General features: G+C 33.8%; 1 protein-coding gene and 1 long non-coding RNA gene across 42 annotated transcripts in view; one reads left to right on the top strand and one right to left on the bottom strand.

Annotated features, from left to right (window-relative positions):
* Nucleotides 1-22,071, top strand: part of LOC145511025 (uncharacterized) — a 55,006-nt gene extending 32,935 nt beyond the window's left edge. Inside the window, exon 3 of the long non-coding RNA XR_014057401.1 lies at nucleotides 19,463-22,071. This is a non-coding gene — a long non-coding RNA (uncharacterized LOC145511025). The remainder of the gene's footprint in view (nucleotides 1-19,462) is intronic.
* Nucleotides 1-25,382, bottom strand: part of VPS13B (vacuolar protein sorting 13 homolog B) — a 752,042-nt gene that overhangs the window by 390,674 nt on the left and 335,986 nt on the right. For 37 of the 41 annotated variants that reach the window (XR_014057390.1, XR_014057381.1, XR_014057388.1 and 34 more), the window contains 2 exons: nucleotides 19,398-19,525; nucleotides 5,915-6,149 (listed from right to left, as the gene is read on the bottom strand). Coding sequence is in view for 19 of the 41 variants with exons in the window: in XM_081503358.1 (XP_081359484.1) it covers nucleotides 5,915-6,149; nucleotides 19,398-19,525 (363 nt within the window). In the remaining 22 variants the exon portion in view is untranslated. Of the gene's footprint in view, nucleotides 1-5,914; nucleotides 6,150-9,418; nucleotides 10,299-19,368; nucleotides 19,526-25,382 lie in introns of those variants that run through there. The other 4 variants (XM_081503375.1, XM_081503376.1, XR_014057396.1 and 1 more) reach the window with 3 other exon arrangements.

Raw genomic sequence — 25,382 nt, 5'->3', positions numbered from 1 at the left:
GTCTGAGCGACCAGGGAAGCCCGAACAAAAATGAACATAAAACAACAGTAACAGAGGAGGAGGCTAGAAAGGAATATATTTGGAGGGTGGTATACAGATTTAGACACATTTCGTACGTGGTTGAACATGAATGACTGAAAATATTTATCTACATTCTGAAACCAGGAAAGTGACAGTGAAAAGAGAAAAAAAGCATTGTAAATCAAAATGAGGATAAGAACAGAAGACAAAACAGCAGATGTGTAGCATTGATGATTTTTTAAACTTGTAAATATAGCAAGTGACTGAGACACGGAAAAATAAACTATAAAGGTTCAATCTGATTCATGACATCCATCATTCAACAGGTTCTAATACTCAAATATGCTGGAAAAAGACAATGCAGAGTGACGCTGAAACCAGGACTAGCTGAAAACTGAAAAACGAACAGACCTTCAGATTCTTTCTCCATCTATGCACAGATATAAAGATATAATGTAAAGTACTCTTTACACATACGCATCAAAGGGTTCTATGCAAATATTTTTACAAACAACTTTTAAAATGAAAAAACATATTTGTGGTCTTTCATAAGAAATTAGTATCTATAATTTTATAATGCCAGAAGAAGTTTTAAATAGCTTGAAATAATCTCTTCAGGGTAGGTTTGACCAATGCAATAACCAGGTGGTTAAAAAGTGTTTCTACTTTAGGTTTCGATGTTGATTATACAGTCACTCTGTAGTCTCCTAGGGAGTATGAAAAATAGACTTTAGAAGTTTCTATTTGATTATAGTTCTCTCCATCTGGTAAATGACGTTTTTTTAAGTTGAAAATAAACTAAGATTCTAGAAAAAAAATCACAGAATATAATAACATTATATGCTTTAAAAAGGGAGATTTCTATAGTTCTTAACTCATTCCTAATATATTAGAAAACACAATAAGAATAAAACAATTTATCAAATAAAAAGGACAAACAGTTGAAGTTGGCAGGAGTGTTACAGAAATAAGAAGGATTTTAAATGAGTATTGAAGAGATAACAAATAATACAGTAGTGTATATATATTACTCCTTTCATAAAATCCATTGGGGGGGGCTATAATATTGTCATAACATCTTTAAATTACTGAGGGATTCTATTTCCAGAAACAATGGCAGATTTAGTGCCCTGAATGACTTTAGCCCTAAAAACAAATGAAAATCAATGTATTTATAAAATGTTTCTATGCAACACATACTATGATTAAAATTTATATCTGTTAACACACAAACACACACAAGCACACACACTCCATAAAATCATTAATAAGCTTCTCCCAATAGTAAAGATGATTAAGGCCAGGGAATAGAAGAAGCCAGAAATTAAGAGATAAGCAAAACAAATAGCCTGAGGCATTTCTAAACAGGTAAAATTTGAACATTCTCCTGTTCACACCAAGGCAGATTAAAGACAAAGCCTTAGGCCAATTTGCAGTGTAGAACTTAACAGGACACAAGGCTTGCATGCAAATGGCTACGATAATGTTAGGGTAAACCATAAATGAAACTGGCCCATTTCCCCCATTAATTTATGGATTTAGGTATCAAGATATAGGTTAAATCTGAAGAAAAAGAGGCTCTCAGGGGACTAGAGAAGATCACCTGGTAATATTTTTTATCTTGATTCAGATGTAGGCAACATGAGTAGCTTTAGTATAAAATGTACCCTGCTGTGTACTAAGAATTGTACAGTTTTCTATATGATACTTTTGAATTCTAGAAAAGCTTATTAAAATTCAATAAACAACTTTAACAGCATATCAGACACAACTTTAAAAAATTAATGAAATGAAGGATCAGATTAAAGAAATTACTGAGAATGCAGGTCATCAAGTCAAAGAGAAAAAACACAGAAGTACAAAGAAGAGACAAGAATGATGCAGTAAAAAAAAAAGTGGAAAATTCTACAAATATACAAGAAAGAATGAGACACAGGTAATATCTGAATAGATCATGCCAGAAAACTTGGAGAAATCATAAAAGACACCAATATAAAAACTTTAAAACACAAAGATTTTAAAAATTCTTAAATTTGCCACAGAGGAAGGACAAAATATCTTCAAGGAAACATAAACTGCAAGTGGATCTCTCAATAGGACAATGAAAAGCGAAAGAGTCAGCACAACAGTATCTTTAATTGGTGGTGGTTTAGTCGCCAAGTCGTGTTCGACTCTTGCAACCCCATGGACTGTAGCCTGCCAGGCTCCTCTGTCCATGGGATTCTCCCAGCAAGAATGCTGGAGTGGGTTGCCATTTCCTTCAACAGGAAATCTTCCTGACCCAGGAATTGAACCCGGGTCTCCTGCATTGCAGGCAGATTCTTCACCAACTGAGCTACAAGGGAAGCCTCTGTATCTTTAATAGGCCAGACTAAAATAACAAGAAATTCTATACCTAGCAATATATCTGGATATATAAATTATATATCTAGCAAAATAAAAAAATATTCAAACAAATGAAATTCAGCTTGCTAACCACATATCATCAGAAAAAGGCAAAAGGAAAATGACCTGCGGTAGGATAGAGGACTGAATTGTAAGAAGGAACGTCTAGAAAAGCACTAGTGTAAGAGTCAGCAAACATGGTCCGTGACCAAATCTGACTATCAGATTTTGTAAATAAAGCTTCATAGATACACAGTCATGTCAATTCATTGACTCATTGTCTGTGGCTGTTTCTGCATGCCAAAGAAGTGGCAGCAAGTCCAAGAAACAGATAAAACTGAAAACATTTACTATCTGGCTCTTTAATAAATGATTCCCTGGTGGCTCAAACAGTAAAGAACCTGCCTGCAATGCAGAAAGCCCAGGTTCAATCCCTGGGTCAGGAAAATCCCCCAAAGAATGGAATGGCTATCCACTCCAGTATTCTTGCCTGGAGAATTCCATGAACAGAGGAGACTGGTTGGGTACAGTCCATTGGGCTGCAGAGAGTCAGACACAACTGAGCAACTAAAACTTTTCTTCACTAAATAAATGTTCCAAACCTTGTCCTGATTATATACTCACAATAAATACAAGCAATTATTCTTTAAGTGATATCCTATATATCCAGATACGATGAATGAATTAAAGTATTTTCAGACCTGTGTGTTGTTCAGGAGCACAGTAAATAGCTTGATTTAATGCATAATTTAATAAATTAAATACACAGCTTAAGATTTCTAGACCTAGAGTTGACTTTAAGCAAAGAGTGCTAATTTCTAATATTAAAAAAAAAAAAGAAAAAGAATAGTTAAGGGATAATTTCCAATACAGCAGGGGATAAAGAAATTACAAATAACATATATAACACTATAAAGGAAACAATTTTTTATTTACATAATTAAATTCAAACAATTAATTAAGATAATGGAAAGACTGGGAGAATGGGGGAAAATATTTGCAAGTCACATATTTATTAAGGGTCTGATATCAGAATATATAAAGAACTCATAACTCAACAATAAAGAGAAAAATAACTCAACTAAAAAGTGGGCAAAGAATTTGAATATAAGAAGAAAACACAAAACAAGATCTACAAATGGCCAATAAGCACAAAAAAAAGATGCTCAACATCATCAGACATTAGGGAAATGAAAATCAAAACCATGACATAGCACTTCACAGCAACTGGGATGGCTAGAATCCACAAGACAGTAACAATACAGCAATAATGAGTGGTGACACAGATATGGATAAATTAATGTTATACATCAACTGTACTTCAATATAAAAAATTAGAACCTCCATTCTCTGACATGGGATTGCAAAATGGAACAGACATTTTGATAACTGTCAGTTTATCAGTTTCAAAGATACTTTGTAGTTTCAAAGATAAGGACAGAGTTAACAAATGACCCAACAATTCTACTATATGCATCTAAAAGAACTGATGCTGAAGCTGAAACTCCAATACTTTGGCCACCTGATGCGAAGAAGTGACTCAATGGAAAAGACCCTGATGCTGGGAAAGATTGAAGGCAGGAGGAGAAGGGGTGACAGAGGATAAGACGGTTGGATGGCATCACGGACTAGATGGACATGAGTTTGAGCAAGCTCCAGGAGTTGGTGATGCTATGATAGGGAAGCCTGGCGTGCTGCAGTCCAAGGGGTTGCAAAGAGTTGGACACAACTTAGCGACTGAATTGAATGGAAATGAATAGAAATTAAAACGTTGTCCATGCAAAAAGTGTACAAGAATGATCATAACAGCATTATTTATAATCGCTAAAAAACAGAAACAACACAAATGCCCATCAAATAATCAATGAATAAATAAAATGTGGTATATTCATTAAATGAATTCTTATTCAGCTATAAAAAGGAATGAAGACATACATACTACAACATGAATCAACCTTGAAATTTATGGCACGTGAAAGAAGCCAGTCAGAAAAGACCACAAGTTTTTTTATTCCAATCATGAAATGTCTAAAACAAGCAAATTCATAGAAAGATAGTTCCCAGGGAACTTGGGGGATGGCAGTAGAGGACTAAGTGCTAATGATGTACCAATTATTTTTACAGTGATAAAACTATTCTAAAATTAGATGGTGATGGTTGCATAAAAACTATAAATACACTAAAAATCATCTAATTATATACTTTAAACGGAGGAATTTTACAATATGTGAATTTTAGCAATGAGTTTTAACAAAAATCAAGGTACCAATCAATTTTTCAAAAATCATTGCAGAGTTAATTTTTTTTTTTTTAAAAAGAGGATGCACTCCCTGCCTCATTTTATGAGGCTAGCATCTCCTTAATAGGATACATAACACCTATTGTGATAATAAGGAATTTCCTGTAACCAAAAATGAATAGCAAATAACAGCTATGCCCAATATGCAAGAGAAAAAATCAAGACAAAGAGCACTTTAGAAGAACTCTTAAGTTCCTTCTAACTATTAGAATTCTATGATTTTATGATAATGGTATTCATGTTATTAAGTACCAATCTTAATTTCTGGATAAAATAATGCTTACATAAACCTAACAAAACTAGATTTCAATGGAAATCACAACAGAGAAAGGGAGACAAGAAATCAACATCAAGTCAAAATAAAAAAATTGAAGACTTCACTAACTTTTCAATAACAGTATGTGTGCTAATCTGAACGATATCAGGATTCATACACTTACATCCTAATAATACGAACAAGGTGTTGACCTATTTAGCACTGTCAAAAATTTGAGCCTTGTTTTTAAAATATAGATTCACGCTATTGACTTTGTGACTCAAAACTTTTCCAGGTTCACATAGTTTGAAATGAATGCATCCAAGTTCAAAAGGGTATGAACCTGCAACTGAAAACACTGCAATATTAGAAATCAAGTATTTATTGAAGAAAGAGCCATGGTTCCAATCATCACACAATTATCTACTTTATTTACATAAATGAGTAATCTAGAAAATTTCCAAGCTTGATATAAATGGTGTAAATCATAAATACATAAACGGTTTATGTATTTATGATACATCTATTCGTAAGTCAAGTGGCTTAAATTAAAATCAACCTACTTATAATTCTTAGTTCAGCTTAAAGCAAACATCCGAAACCAACTTTCTTCTCAAGTTAATTTTATCTGTGCTGAGCATTTCAGTGATTATATTGTATGCATATAATCTTTGGCAGACAGTCTCTCTCTCTCTATATGTATGTTGTCTTCATCTATATATAATAAAAGGTGTGCCTATCAATAAACAGCATCACTTAGTTCATTTAGTTTGTTCATCTATCTTTTTAGAACAACTTTGTACATCACTTAGTTCATTTCCATGAAGTTCTTTCAATGAGACGACTGATTTAGAGATGTACTGGCATTATTAAAAAAAAAAAAAACACAGTAAAACTAAAAATATCAGTATAAAATATCATAGCCATAGGAAGACTTTAAAATGAAAAGGTACCTTCTTCAAGGATGGGCCGTGGGATGACACATGGGATCTCCTGGAGAGGATCCATGTGCTTGTGGCCGGCACTGACAATCTTCACTTGAGGGAGACAGAGGACAAGCACTCCTGGCATGTCGGCTTGTCCATGGTACCAACTTCTCACTGTTCCAGGAATGTCACCAGACACAATTGTACTAGGAGAAGGCAAACTATCATTTGGGATAAACACACAACAAGACTGTACTTCAAGCTAGAAAAGAAAAACAGAATCAAAATATTTGGATCAGATTAAATTTGAGAATAAATAAATCTCAATCACCTAATATCGTTACCAGAATACATATCAAGCCCAAAAAAGAAAATGTCCCATACTTATGTCTATGAGTTGATTTTATTAAAGAATACAACAAACACTGGAATAGGTATTGTTTCTTGCTATAAATTTAATCAAAAGACCACAGTGACCTGAAATGAAAACATAGCTGCCTTTCCACAGTTCTTTCCAAGAAACATGATTGAGTTAGAAAATGTGTTGGCAAAAAAAGGTGAGAAAATCCTCCTTTTTTTGCAGTTCTTTACATTTTGTTAACACCAGCTAAGGCCTTAGAGCTGACTAGCATTTTGTTGCTCTTACTTTAAAAAATAAAAAAACCACAAACATCTATTTCTATGTGAATTTGTCCCTTTGTCTTTTACTTTACAGACAGAAATTTAAGAAAAAATACTTTAAATGCTCAGATTATATCTCTGGAGAAACACTAAAGGAGAACACATTAGTAACATGTAGCAATGAAGAGAATTCAGGAGACTTAAAAATCAGAGCGCTATTCCTTACTTTTATCATATGTTGTTTTATTACCTCAATTGTGATTTCATATGAAATTTTTATGATTTCTTACCCCCAGTGTACTTAGCTAGGTTGCCAGGCCCTAACAGAGTTAAAGTAAGACTAAGCAAGACCAAATAAAAAACTGAATACATCATGAGTACTTAATTCAAAAGCAATGTAAGTTAAAGCCTATTAGTCTAAGCTGACTCTATTACAAGGTGATATTCTGTACCTGGCTAGTAAACTGCCCAAACTGCCTAGCATACTTAAATTATTTTTAATAAAATACAAAATATAACCTGTTAATTTTCTATGAAATATTTGGCACACAAAGCTATTACCTGAATTTATTATCTAATAAAAACTAAAATTTGCTTGCTTGATAAATGTTTGAATAGTCTAGCAACTTAAAATAACAAAGAGACCATATTTTACAAAAGATAACTAAGACTACAGTCATACACGTACTCTTGGGGTTAATATAGTCCTTAGTGAGAGCATGGTATGTAACAGGTCTGGAATTCCTTGATATGATAAATAATTTGCCAGTCTTATAAGTGCACTAACTCATTTTTCCTTTAGTATTTCTGTGCATGGATAAACCAATGAATTCAGTGAAGAAAAATATAAGTTAAAATTTACAAAAATAAGTACATTGGTTCATACAGTATGAAAATTTTTAGTTCTAGAATTTAATCTTGTTAGATTAGATGTTAAATCAGATTAGATGATTTAAAAATGTATATGTTAAGTAGTTCATCTTGTTAGATTAGATGTTATATTAGATGATTAAAAATGTATATGTTAAGTAGTTCATCACAACATTAAGATCACAACATTTCTAACTTCTGAAATAGAAGTATACATTGTCTCAAATATGTTACATTTTGTTTCAAATATATAACATAATTCATTAGTGATGCTAAAGTGCACAAGTTAGAGTGACACATTGACAGGATATTCTCCTATATTAATTATGGTTATAAGCTCAAATAATGACGGGTCAGTATTTAACATTTTAGATAATGATGCTAGGCTGACAAATGCTTTCAACAATGTGAGGTAATTAGTTTAATAGGTCACTGTATACAAATTTATACACAGATGTCTTGAGAAACAAATTTAAACTGTGCCAAAATTTCCATAATCACAATATTCCTAAGTTTCTACTAATTCAGAAATAAATTATTTAATCAAATCAAAACAACCTGAGCAATGCATACAAAATCCACAGTATAACCTGATACACATAACAACATTAAAAAATAAACTTTCCAAAAAATGATAATTTGTTGCAGGGATTCTTTTAATGATAAGAACTAAAACATATAATCCAAATTGCTCAAACTTGTTATAATGTTACATCTATTATATATACTAAAGCTAACACATAAATCTTTTTACACTTTTAAAATAACTGTTAAACTGTATGTCTAAAATTTTGGTTTTAATGTAAAATGTTGAGTGATTTATGTAAGTGAATATAAATCTGCAGCAGTAAATTTTGCATTAATGTAAGGATCTGACAATCCAAGGGAAAGAAAATGAAGTAATCTGCCAGTAAGAAGTCCTCAAACTGGGGGTCAGATCATGTTCATGGAAACCATCTGGTTGGGACCCTCTGAGCCACACCAAACACAAATGATCTTTTAAAAAAATATCCTATTCATTAATGCATCACAGCTGCACTGAGTGTTACTTCATTTTTCCATGGCAACATCCTTTCTGTTTCAAGGATCTTATTTCAGTTTTGGTAGCAACATGTTCTTTTGCCAATATTGAACACATTCATGTGTTAAAGTGAAGGGATTATTACAAATTCTTGAAGTAGAACCACCTCTATTTTGATTCCTATTAGGTCAAGGGCTACATAGCTAAGTATCATATCCTGAGGATAAACCAATAAAGTAGAAATTATTTGGTATTATTTCAATAAGTGAAATGATTATCATGCAATTTTTCTGAAGTTCCAAGTTCTGTTTTTTCCTGTAATTTCAAGTGCTGCTTAAAAAGACATATTTTGTGTATCCCCTATCCTCTATAAATATGGTTTGGTAAACTTTGATTTTTCTAATTTGTGTGCTCTACAACTGTGATCACAACTCAGTTAAAAAGAAGAAACTAAGACAGGCTTCATTTATGCATTAACCTAATAAGCATCTTAATTAGCAAACTGTCCATCATATAGACTATGCTATGCTATGCTAAGTCGCTTCAGTCGTGTCCGACTCTGTGCGACCCCATAGACGGCAGCTCACCAGGCTCCGCCGTCCCTAGGATTCTCCAGGCGAGAATACTGGAGTGGGTTGCCATTTCCTTCTCCAATGCATGAGAGTGAAAAGTGAAAGTGAAGTCGCTCAGTCGTGTCCGACTCTTAGCGACCCCATGGACTGTAGCCTACCAGGCTCCTCCGTCCATGGGATTTTCCAGGCAAGAGTACTGGAGTGGGGTGCCATTGCCTTCTCCGATCATATAGACTAACTTTATATAAATGCTTTACAATGTTATACCATATTTTCTGACCTTTAAAATAATGCTATTTCCCAAATGTTTTCCTTTCTTCAAAACTTGAAAATCTAGTGATAATTGTATTTAGAAATTTTATATAGAATAAAATGTTCTCTGTATGAATGTATTTACTCCTCAGGACACAATTTCAAATAAAAAATAAGAATGAAGAAACAATGCAGTTTGTATTTTCATTCAGTTTTTCTTTCTTTTATTCATGCATTCTTTAACAGTCACCATTAACTGAGCTCGAAGTCAGGACTATAGAGCATTTAAGAAACTTGAAACAGGATTTTGAAATAGTAATAGCCTTACATAATTTTCACTAGAGCATGCAATCTATAATGTCAGATACTGTGCCTATTCTGTTCACGCTACAGTCTCTGTACATAGTACAGCACCTTGTATGAAAGTGGTACTAAATAACAATTATATTTATTAGCACCAGATAATGATGTTAATTAAAATAGCTGTTTAATGCCATGTTGTTCATCATTTCATTTCACAGACACCTAGTAGAGTGATTAATAAAACTGACTTGTCAGCCAGATGGGTTCAACTCTAGCTGTGGAATCGTTAACAAGCTATTTAATCTTTTCATGACTTCAGCTTCCTAATCTGTAAATGGGGGAAATCAGCTCTGAAATAAAGGTTAACATATTAACTGTCATCAAAATGTTTGCTAAATAAAGTCAATGAACATACACTAAATATCTACTATACGCCAGATCTATACATTAATTCTCATGGATTTGTAAAAGATGCTCACAATCCTTCTATTTTAAAATGCTATTGGCTTATGGTTTAGCTATTTATGCATATAAAGGCCACCAAAATAAGTAGTATTATATTTGCACTATGAAACATAAATAAACTATTGCCCAAACCACTTCACATTCTATAAATTCACAATACATTATGAAAATATTTGGAATATCCTATTCAGTACAAATTTAAATATACACAATTCAGGACTTTAGCTAAAAACCCCAAAAGTGCACCTTGGTTATCTTCTTTTCCACAGTGAAATGTTACAAATCTCCATACTTTTCTCATAAATACCTGTCAAGGGAAGACAAGAAAAAAATCCCTAGACTTGTAATAAGGACTTCCTCTTTCTAACGAACTATCATGCAACTGATGTCATTTTATCAATGTCTATAAATAAAACTATAGCCTTCTATGCAAAATTTTAAGCACTAAATGTAATTGATTACTTTTGACATTAATGTGGCTGACAACTGATATGTCTAATATCTACTCTTACTTAATCCTGCAGATAAGCCAGGAAATTCACTGGACTTGAGAACATTAGGTGTATCATGTGACATGATTACTACATTTCTTGTTATACATGTATAACTTTCTGGGAGAAAAAAATTCAATTGTTCTAGCTTATCTGACTTTGATACTCATACCAAAATCTCACAGAATCTGGGAAGTTGTCTCCTAAAAGGAAAAAAACATTATTAGCAAAAGAAGGAGCTCAGGATCTTTCAAATAGAAAATAAAGTGTCCATGACACTATGCTGTCTGTTATTAGAAACTAGCCAAAACACCCAGGAAATGCCATAGGACAGCAACACAATCTTCAATGTAAAAGTCAAGAAGACTGATTTTGGCAAAAACCAGGGTAATGTTCTCCTTTATTAGTAAATCTTAGGCCAGAGTACTTCTATTTTGTCAACCACATGCCATTGCCAATTATGTCGTTCTGGAACAAAAACGTAATAGACAGAAACTTTGCTGATGAGTGAACAGAGGAAAACTACAAAAAACAAAGAGTCTATGCTAATCTATGGTGAAAAGGCCCTCCAATCCAAGTTCATTTTAAAAAATGTTCAAGATTACATTTAGTACTACAAAACAATCCAATTATAATGAAGCATGAAATTCTTTTTCCCACTGAAAAATAAATAGGTTATCACAAATACTGTTGATGTCTTAATGCAATGTACATCTTTCTAAAATAATAAAGTACATGAACTTAGCAAATATCAACTTTGGCTCCAAAATCAACTTTCCAGAAACTCTGATTCCAAGCACATTTACTTGTTCAAACTTCCATTAAAAGAATAATCCTTAGATGACTTTAAGTTATGGTGTTTTGTTTAATCTGATGACAACTTCAGGGTTTTCTTTTTTATATTTGGCTAATAAAATGTCTTGGAGAATGGACACAACTCTTTTAAAAACTCAGTTTTAGAGTCTAAATTTTGATCATTGAATCAGAATCTAGTTTTATTCTGAAGTTTTTCAGAATATACAAACAGCTGAAAATGTCTAAGTATATGGTACGTATAAGACAGGACTGGGACTAGGAGTGAGGTAAGAAAGGTGCCTTGATCATTTTCAAAATTATCTATACAAACATAAATCATTTAGTACTGATTTAATTAAATGTTAATTTATACACAAAAAGCTTAGTCAACAAGGAACATCAGACTAAACTGTACACTTAAACATGGTTAAGAAGGTAAATGTTATATGTGTATTTAGCCAAAATCAAAACCAACAAAAGAAAGAAAAAAAGAGAAACATCAATATCTTTACTTGTAACTAATCCAGAATGACATACCAGATTAAGTTCATTGTTTGTAATAAACCTAATGAAGGCACTGTATCATTACAAAACAAGCCAAAGAACTAAAAGAATCATATAAGAACATGAGAATAGTGCATACCTTAAACATTACTTAATTTAACCATTTCATATTGCAAATATGCGAAGTAAAGCCCATAGCTAACATTAAGAATCTGATACTGTTGACAATGGCTCCTTGAAATTCTACACATCTTTGGCTTCCTTGAACTCTTTGACCTTTCCTCCAACATTTCTGATCTTTCATTGAGGGTTTTCTTCAAGGAGACTTTCTCTTCTACTGACTACTTTAGAAATGGTATTCACTTGGCCCATTGCTCTTTCAACTTAACATACTTTTTTGAATTCTCCTAGTTTTAACCATCTGTAGATGATTTCCAAAATTATATTTATACGGTGCATCTATTCCTTAAACTCAATTATGAATATTCAGTGTAAGAGATAACTGGATATCTCATATGCATTTCAAATACACATGTAAAGTCAAACTCTCAATTTCCCACTAACCCTGAAAAGATGCTAGTCCTATCATATAATCGCCTCACTATCTACCCAAACCAGAACCTGGAACACCAATTGGACTCCCTCCTTTTATTCTCCAAATGTGTAAGTCACTGGTTCCTAGTGATTTTTACCTTAAGTCTCTCAGGGTTTGCTGTCTAACTTTTCTTATTCTCTAGTGTTTTGAAATCATTGTTCAATATAATTTGCCCATTTCTTTTTTGGTTGTTTCAAGTAGCAAAATAAATTCAGTTCCCGCAACTTCATCCTGGGAAAAGGAGTATTTTTTCCAGAATATCTTATGTTGTGGAACATGCATGTATCTACTTTTTGTCATTCAGTACCCCAGTTTTGGATGATGCTTTTCGACCCATAGACTACAGCACACCAGGCCTCCCTGTCCCTCACCATCTCCCAAAACTCACCCAAGTTTATGTCCATGTATCTACTTAATGGCTTCAGTTCAGTCGCTCAGTCGTGTCTGACTCTTTGCGACCCCATGAACCGCAGCAGACCAGGCCTCCCTGTCCATCACCAACTCCTGGAGTTCACGCAAACCCATGGCCATCGAGTCGATGATGCCATCCAGCCATCTCATCCTCCATCGTCCCCTTCTCCTCCTGCACTCAATCTTTCCCAGCATCAGGGCTTAATGGCTTACAGATATTATAAAGATTTCTTACACTTGGAATCTTAACTGGAAGATTTTCTTAGAGCCATCAAATAATCAGGAACCCTAATACTATCTTTCTTAGCCCCCATTACAATAACTTCTCAAAATGGGATCAAAAAAAGATACGCTAAACTAGTCCACCTTTCTATAGCATCTGAATCTCTAGACATGACCTACTCTTTGTGAACCCATGGACCATAGCCTGCCAGGTTCCCTTGTCCATGGAGTTCTCCAGGCAAGAATACTGGAGTGGGTTGCCATTCCTTTCTCCAGGGGATCTTCCCAATCCAGGGATGAACCTGGGTCTCCTGCACTGCAGGCAGATTCTTTACTATCTGAGCCACCAGAGAAGCCACCAGTTTTTTAGTGGAATGGATAAAAGAGAATGAGGTTATTTTTAATACAATTACTTACATCATCAAGAAATAGTATTTGGGACCAAATTAAATTTCAAACAGCTATATATTTTTGATCATACGTCATCTAATCCTAAAAATCAATAAATATTAATCTGAGATAGTATCCAAATTCATCACAAACCTGGCAGAGCATGCCGTAGATATCCTTTCAATAGATGACATTTACCCGGATAACTCCATTTCTCTTTTCGATAGCAAGAGTTTTATAAGGGATCTGTATAAGAGACACTCCCCACAAGATGCTTTAATACAATGGATATTTGTCTTTTTCCTGCTAGACCAAGAGAACTACTATATTTCTTTTGTCTACTCAGGATCTACCATAATATATAATAAAATTGAGTGCTGAATGTGATAATGAAAGAAAGAATAATACATGGAGGGAAAGAGAACATTCCATAATGTATTACTAGGCAACTAGCTGTTTTATAGGATCTTCCCTATAGCTCAAACGGTAAAGAATCTGCCTGTAATGCAGGAGACCCAGGTTTGATCCCTGGGTCAGGAAGATCCTCTGGAAGGGAATGGCAGTCAACTCCAGTATTCTTCCCTGGAGAATCCCATGGAGAGAGGAGCCTGGCAGGCTTCAGTCTGTGGGACTGCAAAGAGTTGGATGTGATTGAGCAACTAACACTACTACTAGCTGTTTAAAAATAAATAAATAAGTGTATACTGGGGTACTAAAATGTTAACATGTCTCTGAATGTTAAATAAATACTTATATGCAACAGGAAATTTTTAGAAATACAATGTTTACCAGAAACTATATGAAATCTCAAAAAGTAGAGGACATATTAAAGAGAAATAGAGCCTTGGAGCCAATCCTCAAATTATATTACACCTCTTCATCAACTCTAGTGCCATTTCTGAAAAAAGTACAAAGTAACTAATTTTAAAAAGAAATCTGCTACAGTCCCAGTACATTAAACTTTTATTTATATACAAACATATTGCATATGTATATTTCATACATATGAAATGATTACTATATAAGCTTATTTGGGTATCAAAGCATTTTCACTAGAATAGAGAAGGAAAGCTGAGCAAAAAAAGAAAGGAGTTGTGTTGCCAGAAAGGGAAAGTTGTAGATAAGAGTCAGAACCGAATAAATTTTTTGTAGGCTAGACATCAAAAGTTAAGAGAAATTAGTATCAAAATGACAAATTAATATTAAAGATACTTTAATACTTTTAAAGTATTCTTGCGTGGAGAATCCCAGGGATGGGGGAGCCTGGTGGGCTGCCGTCTATGGGGTTGCACAGAGTCGGACACGACTGAAGCGACTTAGCAGCAGCAGCATACTTTAAACAAAATCCCATGTTTTCTGAAATTAAGTGTCCATTTTTAAATGATGGGTGTACCTAAGAAGGCATGAAATGAAGAGTGAAGAGAATTCGCTCGGTCGTGTCTAACTCTTTGTGACCCCATGGACTGTATGTAGCCCACCAGGCTCCTCGGCTCATGGGATTTTCCAGGCATGAATACTGGAGTGGGTTGCCATTTCCTTCTCCAGGGGACCTTCTCGACACAGGGATTGAACCCGGGTCTCCCGTGTTGTAGGCAGACGCTTTATTATCCAAGCTACCAAGGAAGCTCTAAGAAGGCATAACAAGGAAAATTAGAAAATATGTCATAATAGAAATGAAAAGAGAACTTACTAGAATTTGCTGCATGCAGTTGAAGTTGCTTGATGCAATTAAATACAATATGGAGTTTTGAATAAAGTATGAAAACAAAATGGACACCAGCACAAAATTTTTATGAAATTTTAATAAAATCTGTACTTGACTAAATAATACTGTATCTTTCTTCTCTGCAATCAGTCTAACTTTATTGAGGGTTTCGATGGCTAAGTCAAAGATCTCTCAGTAAATGTCAAATTGCACTAGAAAATACATGGGTTATTTTAAAATATGTTTGTACTGATTTCTAACATAATCTGATAGTGATAAGATAACAGACTCTGTGTAATTTAAAAACCTTTAAACTACGAAATTTTTTGCACCTTGTTTTATGTCCCTGGATATGTTTCCAGTATCTCCTAATTTACAGCCTATGGGAACTTGAATAGAATTTATGTCTTATTATGGTATTAAAATTATATAAATCTTAATTATTTTGAATTATATCACTGTGTTTTTCAGGTCTACTATATCCTTCTACTTCTATGAATATTCATCCTATGAATTTTTGACAGTTTGATATTGAAATTCCATATAAAGTCTTAATTTGTCTACTAAAAAATTGTAATATATAGTGGAACTGCTTGTAATCTTGTACTGTATTTTCCAAGTCTCCTATAAATGTGTTATTATACTTTCATTATTAAAAAAATAAAAATTTAAAAAAGAAGAAAAATATTAAGAGAGATGGCCATGAAAACCTATTATACACTAAGTCTCAGAAAAGAAACTAAGAAAACATACCTTTCCAACCACAGTTTTTAGTCCCAGCTTAATGAAATCAAAATACAACTAACTCCTGAGTACAAATGACCTAAGGTACGGTACTAAAGAAAAACATGATATGTAAGATAAAATCCTAGAAAGAGATCTAATAATATTAGGATTATTCCTTTTTTACATGAAGTATTATTTGTGTCATACTATGATTTAGAACCTCAGATGGAAATATAATTAGATAAGTTCACCATTATTTATAAAATAATTATAGTAGAAATATGTACTCACATTAGTTATTCATCTTAACTTACTAATCACTTCAGTATTTATATTTATTGACTACCACACAATAAACTGTGGAAAATTCTTAAAGAGATGGGAATAACAGACCACCTTATCTGTCTTCTGAGAAACCCGTATGCAGGACAAGAAGCAATAGTTAAAACCGGACATGGAACAAGAGACTCATTCAAAAATTAGGAAAGGAGCACGTCAAGCCTGTACACTGTCACCCTGCTTATTTAACTTATATGCAGAGTACATCATGCGAATGCCAGGCTGGAATCAAGATTGCTGGGGGAAGTATCAACAACCTCAGATACGCAGATGATACCACCTAATAGCAGATAGTGAAGAGGATTCTTAAGAGCCTTTTGATGAAGGTGAAAGAGAGTAAAAAAGCTGGCTTAAAACTCAACATTCAGAAAACTAAGATTATGGCATCTGGTCCCATTACTTCAGGGCAAACAGATGGAGAAAAAGTGGAAACAGTGACAGATTTTATTTTCTTGGGCTCCAAAATCAGTTGACGGTGACTGCAGACACAAAATTAAATGACACTTACTCCTTAGAAGAAAAGCTATAACAAACCTGGAGAGTATATTAAAAAGCAGAGACAACACTTTGCTAACAAGGTCCATAGTAGTGAAAGCTATGTTTTTTCCCAGTAATCAGGTATGTATGTGAGAGTTGGACCATAAAAGAAGGCTGAATGCTGAAGAACTGATGCTTTCGAATTCTGGTGCTCAAGACTCTTGACAGTCCCTTAGACAGCAAGAAGATCAAAACAGTCAATCCTAAAGAAACTCAACCCTGAATGTTCACTGGAAAGACTGATGCTGAAGCTGAAGTCCCAATAATTTGGCCACCTGACGCAAAGAGCCAACTCACTGGAAAAGACCCTGATGGGAAAGATTGAAGGCAAAAGGAGGAGGGCGCAACAGAGGATGCGATGGTGGATGGCATCACTGACTCAATGGACATGAGTTTGAGCAAACTCCAAGAGACAGTGAAAGACAGGGAAGCCTGGCATCCTGCAGTCCATGGGGTCACAAAGAGTTGTACACAACTTAGCAACTGAACAACAACAAAATATACCATAGATTACTCTTTACAGAAGACTACAAAATAACACATAACAAGATGATGGGTATTACTCATCAGGGAAAAAAAGCATATATTTTATTGGTTATTTAAATAGTAGAAATAATGTGTTAAATCAATCAGTAAAATTAGAGGAGCACAGAATGGTTAATAGGCATTATACAGAAACAGAAGAATTAAAGAAAACTTAAGCTTATTTTCTTGTGATCACAGACCAGAGTAAGCTAAGAACACAGATTGAGGTTGACCAACTTGGGAAAAAGAATAAAACTGAGATACAACTGCCCATGTATCACCCTCATTCCCATCAGTAACGTATCTCCCCTGAGATTAAAGATTTTATCGCAGGAAAAGCTACATATGGTTAAGTGAATAAATATAGTCATCAGAAGCAAAACCACACCTAGTCTAGTTTGCTCTATCATGTGCCACTGTTAAATGTTTAAACAAGGAGTGGGTGATATACAATGAAGAGAACATAAGGATACAGTCTTTTACTATAGACTAAAGAAAGTAACATTGAGTATAAATATTCAGCAACATTTTAGGAGTACTGTCTATTTTCTGCTTCTATAATCAATTTCATTCAATGTAAAGGCACTAAATATTTCCTGCATTCATGAAGTCTCACCTTCCTGTCTCATCTGATGCCATCAATGCATCAAAGGAACCTCTAGAAAGGAGTACAAGTAAGTCAACAAAAGGAGTTACTAGGATAATATTAATAGCATAAGGCCTCATGCTGGCAGAGATTGTAGGACACAGCTGATATCTGTGGACAAAGTCGTGTTTCCTGCAAGCTGAGAGTTAAAACAACAACAAAAGAATACCAAAACATACTTTCTCTTTCCCCCTCTTCTCTTAATTTTATATAAGCATCATGCTCAAAAAAAGAGAAGCTGTAAAAGACTGCCAAAACCCAGGTTACCAGCTCTTGTATTAAATAGTACTTTAAATACAGCAGACCCTAGAATAGCACAAGCATCAGAGGCACTGACCCCTCGCAGCAGAAAATCCATATATAACTGTACAGTCTACCCTTTGTATTCACTGTTCGGAATCCACGGGTTCAACCAACCACAGAAAACGAAGCACTTAAGTATCAAAAAAAAAAAAAAAAAAATTCATGTATAAATGGACCTGTACTATTCAAACCCAAGTTATTCAAGGGTCACCATGTGAATTAATCATATGCACATACTGATACCAGAGAACTGGAGATGTTTTTGGATGTTATTTCTAAAAAGTGATTTTAAAAGTTTTCATTATACTAGTCAGATTGTATTATAGCTAGGCATAGATGTTTGGATCACTTTTCTACACAGCATAGCAAGTTACCACAAACCTAGCAGCTATGAACAGCACATATGTATTATCTTGCAGTTTATGTGGGTGAAGCATCTAGTATAATTTTGCAGATCATCTACCTTGCTCTTTCTTGTTCATAAGGTAGGAGCAATATTCTTCTGCAATTGTCGACATCTTGAACACAAGTGGGAGGTCCCAATAAATAGATATTACTGTCTGGTACACATAAAATTCTATAAAGATGCCTCTGTTATCAGTCTGTAATATCTTATTTCAAGACAAAAAAGTCTATATGAAAACCTAAAAATGGTTGTGGTACCCTTACCCAGTTTTATGAAATTAGATAAGCATTTAATTGTGTATTTTCACCAGTTAAAACATGATCTGGAAGACGTGCAATTCAGTAAGATTAAATTATGTATATTTAAAAGTGAAAAGTGAGAAGAAAATTTAATAACAATAGTTATAATTAATATTTTCATATTTAATATGTAGTTAGGTAGAAAAAATAATTAGGTAATCCTTTTAATTCAATTTAAGCTTTTATTTCAGTACTGAAATAAGTATGCTTTGGTATATTGACCATTTAAAATATTTCAAATAATGCTTAAAAGAAACAAAAAAATGAATTTTTTAAAATACAAATAACATTTCAAAATTTGTGTAATTTTGTAACTATCAGGAAGAGCATATGTGTTTCATATCATTTTGTTATTAATCTGCAAAGAACACCAATAGTTTTAATTTAAATTGTGAAAATGAGGTTGTATACAAGAGTGTCACCAGTGAGAAAATTTTTATCAATCTTAAAAGCACTGAAAATTAAAAAGCAACAGAGAAATTAAACCATGATATTTCTAACTTTCATTTTACCTGCAGTGTTAGACTCTTAACTGCATTCCATATTACTCCAATAAACTCTTTCATTCTTTCTTCAGGACTTTTACAGCCTTCAGTTACATTCAGCACAGCTTTCACAGGAACTGACAATGGTCTGGATTCTAAGAATAAGAACAGGTAGGATGATTTAATAGAAATGTAACATGTAGTTTCACATAAATACATAGAAAATATTTCCACTATTACTTCTTCCCTTGTTTAAAATTTAAAAATGTATGAGATTATAAAATATATTAGATCACACTAACTGAAAGAATTACTGATTTTTACCATTATTCCAAACCAAAAAAACTTAATCTGTTAATAGTTAAGAGAGTGAAGACTCTTTTTCAGAGATTGATGACTGGGATGTTGGTTTGTGGAGTAATAGTAATGCTCAATTTTTTGACTACATGGATGTGTTTACATTGTGAAAATTTACTTAATTATAACCTAGCAATCTGTTTGTTTCTCAGTATGAAGTCAAAACATAAATAAAAATCTTATCGAAAAAGAAAACTGAACTTCTTTCATTCAGAATTAACAGAAAATGTCTTTCCAAATGTGAATTTTCCTGAGAACAAAAGCTTACTCATAGTATCTCTCAACTTAAAACACTGGTTTTGATAGTAAGCAAAAGAAGCACTGGGGTTCCTCGGTGGCTCAGACAGTAAAGAATCTGCCTGCAATGCAGGAGGAGCCAGGTTTGATCCCTGGGTTGGGAAGATTCCCTAGAGAAGGGAATGGCTACCCCACTCCAGTATTCTTTTCTGGAGAATTCCATGGAGAGAGGAGCCTGATGGGCTATAGTCCATGGGGTCACAAAGATTTGGACACGACTGAGCAACTAACACTTTCATTTTCACTTTCAAAAGAAGAACTGATCACATAAAAGCCAGGTAGATGTTATAAGAATTTTCTTCATCTAAAACAAAGAACTTAGAGAACTTCAATAATTTTTATAATGAAAATTTCAGAAATCAATAATAATTTGTAACAATATATGTGGATGTGTCTATATGTATAGTTACATTTGTATGTTATTGCATACATATAATTAATAGCGTGCTATTTTAAATATCATAAAATAAATGACTCAGATCTTGGTTTTCAAGACTTTTACTAAGCTAAATTTGATAATCATTGGACAGTCTCCAAAGTAAGTACTACTACATCATCACTATGAGAATGACAAGTGCTATTATCTACTCATACTTTCCCTTTCTGCTCTATTTGGTTCACATATTTGCATTTATAGATTTAAGGTATCTTAAGGGCATGGAACATAAACCTTTTATTCTCATACTAATAATCCCACAGCCTACCACATTATACATATTAGAAACATTCAAAAAATGTTAAAAAAAAAAAAAAAAACAGTTGGAGAGAGATCCATGGAGTTGGAGATTTCTAGGCAGATGGGAACAACAATGCAAAGCACCAAGATGGGAGTGTACTTAGGATTTTCAAGAAACCATATAAAAGCAACGACGGTTAGAACAGAGTACGAATGACAGAAGCAAGAGACGAAGTCAGAGGTACCAACAGGGACCAAATCATACAAGACTTAAACAGGCCATGGTAAGGAGGTTGGGTTTTATTTTGAAGGAGCCAGGATATGACTCTAAACACAGTCTTGAAATTAATGGACATATTTTGAGAGAATTTCTCTGGCTATTGTGTAGAAAACAGTTTACATAAATATTAAAACAAGAAGACAAGTTGTGAGAGGTGGTAGTAGCAATAGAGCTAACAAGAATGGTGAATTTCTGTACCAGTTTCAAAGACACAGCCAACACAACTTACTGATGGATTAAAATTACAGTAAGAGAGAAAAGTTAAGCAAGGATAACTCCAGGGTTTTATATCTGATCAACTGGAAGAATGGCACTAGAGAGGAGAGGAAAAGGAAATATAGTTTTATACCTATCAGGCTAAGATTTCTATTATAGGTTCAAACGAAGATATCAAAGTGTCATATGGATAAACAACAAAAAATAGAAATACATGAACAAATAATTCATATAAAATACAATCTGGCCAAAAAACTAGAATATGCTCAACTTTCCTAATAATAAAATAAAAATTAAGGTAACAATCAGATATTCTTTTCAACTGTCATGTTGGCAAACATTTTAAACAGTTAATTTGTATTTTTAAAAAACATCTGACATTGTTGAATGTTAGAATGTTTCATATACTAGGGTTTTAAGGATAGCTTGTAGAGTGAAATTACAAGACAGGATATTTAAACATGCAAGTTTTTCTACAAAGTAATTCCATTTCTAAAAACCTATGCTACAGAAATACTAAAACATGACATGTGAGATTCATATCAACAATTTGAAAAATGGTTAGTACCAGCAGTACTATTTGAAATGGTGAAAAAAAGGGAGAGAAGAAAGGAGAGGAAAGGAGGGGAAGAAAATGCTAAGCAATTTATCTATCCATCAAAAAAGAAATGGTTAAATTAACTTTGGAATACTTGTGATAAGGATTATAATTCAATCATTTAAAAATGAGGAACAGTTCAACGTATGACAGAAATCATATTTTTGATACACTGTGATGTGAAAATATATGTATTTCTGTAGTATAACCCACATATGTTTCTAAAACAGTATGTGAGGTTGAGCATGTGTTTATTTATCTCATTAACAGAGACTTATAGAGAGGTAAAATACAAACCCTTGATAGAAGTTACCTTTGAAGACAGTAAAACAGAACTGATGAGGGATAAGAGGGGAGGAGGTTTTTAACTTTTTACTGTATATTTCAGAATTAACGTTTTACAACAATAAGTCATGTCCAACTCTTTGTGACCCCATGGACTGTAGCCTGCCAGGCTCCTCTGTTCATGGGATTCTCCAGACAAGAATATTGGAGTGGGTTGTCATGCTCTCCTCCAGGGGATCTTCACAACCCAGGAACAGAACCGAGGTCACCCACATTGCAAGTGGATTCTTCACCATCTGAGCCACAAGGGAAGCCCAAGAATGCTACAGTGGGTAACTTATCTCTTCCCCAGGTGATCTTCCCAACCCAGAAATTGAACTGGGGTCCTCCCACACTGCAAGTGGATTATCACCTGAGTTACCAGGGAAGCCCCATTTTAAAATAAAACACACCTTAATTTACTTTCCACTCACCTGGACCTTACAGTTATTCTTTTATATCTTAGCAGGTATGAGAAGAAGAGGGCTACATAAACTTATTGTAGAACTCTGCCAATTTAAATAACTAAATTAAATGTAGACTAACCACATCCAAGCATGCACACAGATCTTTACAGAAGCTTTATTTATAACTATCAAAGCCTGGAAGCAACCAAGATGTCCTTTAGAAGGTGAGCTGATAGATAAACTGTGGTAAACTTAGAAAATGGATTATTATTCATTAATAGAAATGAGCCATAAAAACACATTGAGTAAATTTAAATACATATTTCTAAGTGAAAGAAGCCCATCTGAAAAGACTATATACTGAATGATTCCAACCATCTGACAATCTGGAAAAAGCATAGCTATGGAGATAATAAAAAGATAAGCACAGAAGTTAAGGAGAGAAGAGCAACAGGCAGAGCAAAGAAAATTCTGGGGGCACTGAAACTACTCTGTATATCACTATATTGGCGGGTGTATGTTGTTATACATTTGTTCAAACAGAAGAATATATTACACCATGAGTGATCCCTATTGAGAAATATGGACTTTGGATGATAATGATGGATCAATATAAATTCATCAAGTGTAACAACATACCACCTTGGTGGGGTTTTTGATAATGAGGAAGACTACGCACATATGGGGCAATGGCTGCTGCTGCTGCTAAGTCGCTTCGGTCATGTCCGACTCTGTGCGACCCCATAGACGGCAGCCCACCAGGCTCCGCTGTCCCTGGGATTCTACAGGCAAGAACACTGGAGTGGGTTGCCATTTCCTTCCCCAATGCATGAAAGTGAAAAGTAAAAGTGAAGTCGCTGAGTGGTGTCCAACTCTTCACGACCCCGTGGACTGGAGCCTACTAGGCTGCTCCGTCCATGGCATTTTCCAGGCAAGAGTACTGGAGTGGGGTGCCATTGCCTTCTCCGTGGGGCAATGGATACATGAGAAATCTCTGAACCTTCCCCTCACTTTAAATGTGAGCCTAAAATTGCTCTAAAAAAATAAATTGTAAAAATATAAATAATTTTTTAAAATGCAGGCCAAATTTTAAAACTCCTTGAAACCATGGATACCAAAGGTTTCCACAAAAGCTGCTTACAGTTAAATTTTAAAAATCTACTGATAGAGAATATTAGTGTTGTATAAATAATGTTATTACAATGTGAAAATAAAACCATCTAATATTTGTTAATATTATCAAGCAGATTGGACACCATTACCTGACTGTTGAGTGAAATTTCAAGTCACTACACACCAAAAGCTGTATTTGCTGGTATTATGATTTAAGAAGTTAAAGGAGTTGTTCAAATCTCTATGTGGCTTAAAAGTGTTTTCCAAAAAGCTATGAAAAACATAATCAGTTAAAAAATCTCATTAAGTAGAATGATCTGGCTATTAGAAGTGTAAAAGCGCCTCTTTTAGATACACTAATTTTCAATCCATCATATTCATATTATCTAAAAGGTAACAGAATAGGAAGACAAGCTTGTATTTTTTAAAGATAATTTTTTTTGTAATTATGTACATTTTACAGGTAGTACAGGTATATTCTATAAAACTGCCAATTTTGAACCATACTTTATTTAACCAAAATGTTTGTAACATCTACTACATGCTGGGGACTAATCTAATGTCAGAAGTTAATGATAAGTACATCTAAAGTCAAGAATACTATTCATGTTAAATGTTGCAATGTGTAATAAAAAGTTCATTAAATTACTTTAAATATAGAGAATAATGATTAAAAATTAACTGATATAAGATAAGATAAGAAGATGTGGGAAAAAACTTGAAGATTAGCAGATCTGAAACAAAGTGACTTTCCTTTTTTAATCACAATAAACCTATTGTTTTAGTTCTACCTTAAACATCATTTCCTGAGAAACGGTTACTGAATTCCCCAAATTAGATTTGGCCCTTCCTCCATAATCTCATAGAATTCTGACATCATTCTGTATAATATATTTAATTATTCATGGTATGATGCAAATGTTTGAATAGTTGTTTCTCCAAAGGAAGGAGAAGAGTACAGTAATACAGTACAGCAATAAAGGCAGTGGTTACTAGCTGGACTTCAAAGATACCTTCTAGATTCTGCACCCCCCAGTAATCGTACTCTTGCAATGAGAAATGATCTTTATGTATATATTTATTAATCTAACACCAACTAGATAAAATTGCCTGAAAAAGCATAAAGCTAGAAATAGAAACTCCAAGCCACAGAAGTAAATGTCTATATTTTTTGCCTCTACATGTCAGTCAATGATTTAGATCAGAACATTCTTTTACCTTCTCATGGCTGAACTGGAACCTGGTAACAATTATTTAAAGTCAATACGTCAAAAACCTCTGTTCTTATTTTGAGGATTTGAGTAATGGTGTCAATGGTTAAATGCTAACTCTGTGTATCCTATAGTATGTCTAGAACAATGCCACCAAATAATGACATTTGATACCAAATGGTTTATGTTCTTGAAGTTCAAGATTCTCATGATAACAAGGTTACTTAATGATACCAAAGATTCAAAAATCATTTGTTCAGTGACGGTAGAATTCAGTTCTCAGAGTAAGTGTTTCTCAGAATTAAGCCATTTCTGTTCCAAGCTTCTATCATCTGTTGCATAAGAGTCTTAGAGAGGTGCTGTAACAAAAGTTGGCCAACTTTGGCATTTGGTCGATAAGAAAGGATGACTTCTAATGGGAAATTAAGAAAAAAAATTCCTATAGCAATTTTTCCTTTAAACATAAGACTTCTAACCACCAATTTTTATAATTACGTACTTTATTTAGTAAAACGCAATTCAGTTTTGGTAGT

Source organism: Giraffa tippelskirchi, chromosome 6 (genome assembly GCF_054371585.1).
Source record: "Giraffa tippelskirchi isolate mGirTip1 chromosome 6, T2T-mGirTip1v1.2.pri, whole genome shotgun sequence".
Lineage (NCBI taxonomy): Eukaryota > Metazoa > Chordata > Mammalia > Artiodactyla > Giraffidae > Giraffa > Giraffa tippelskirchi.
The sequence above is the reverse complement of the archived record's forward strand: the minus strand, read 5'-3'. Positions and strand labels throughout refer to the sequence as shown.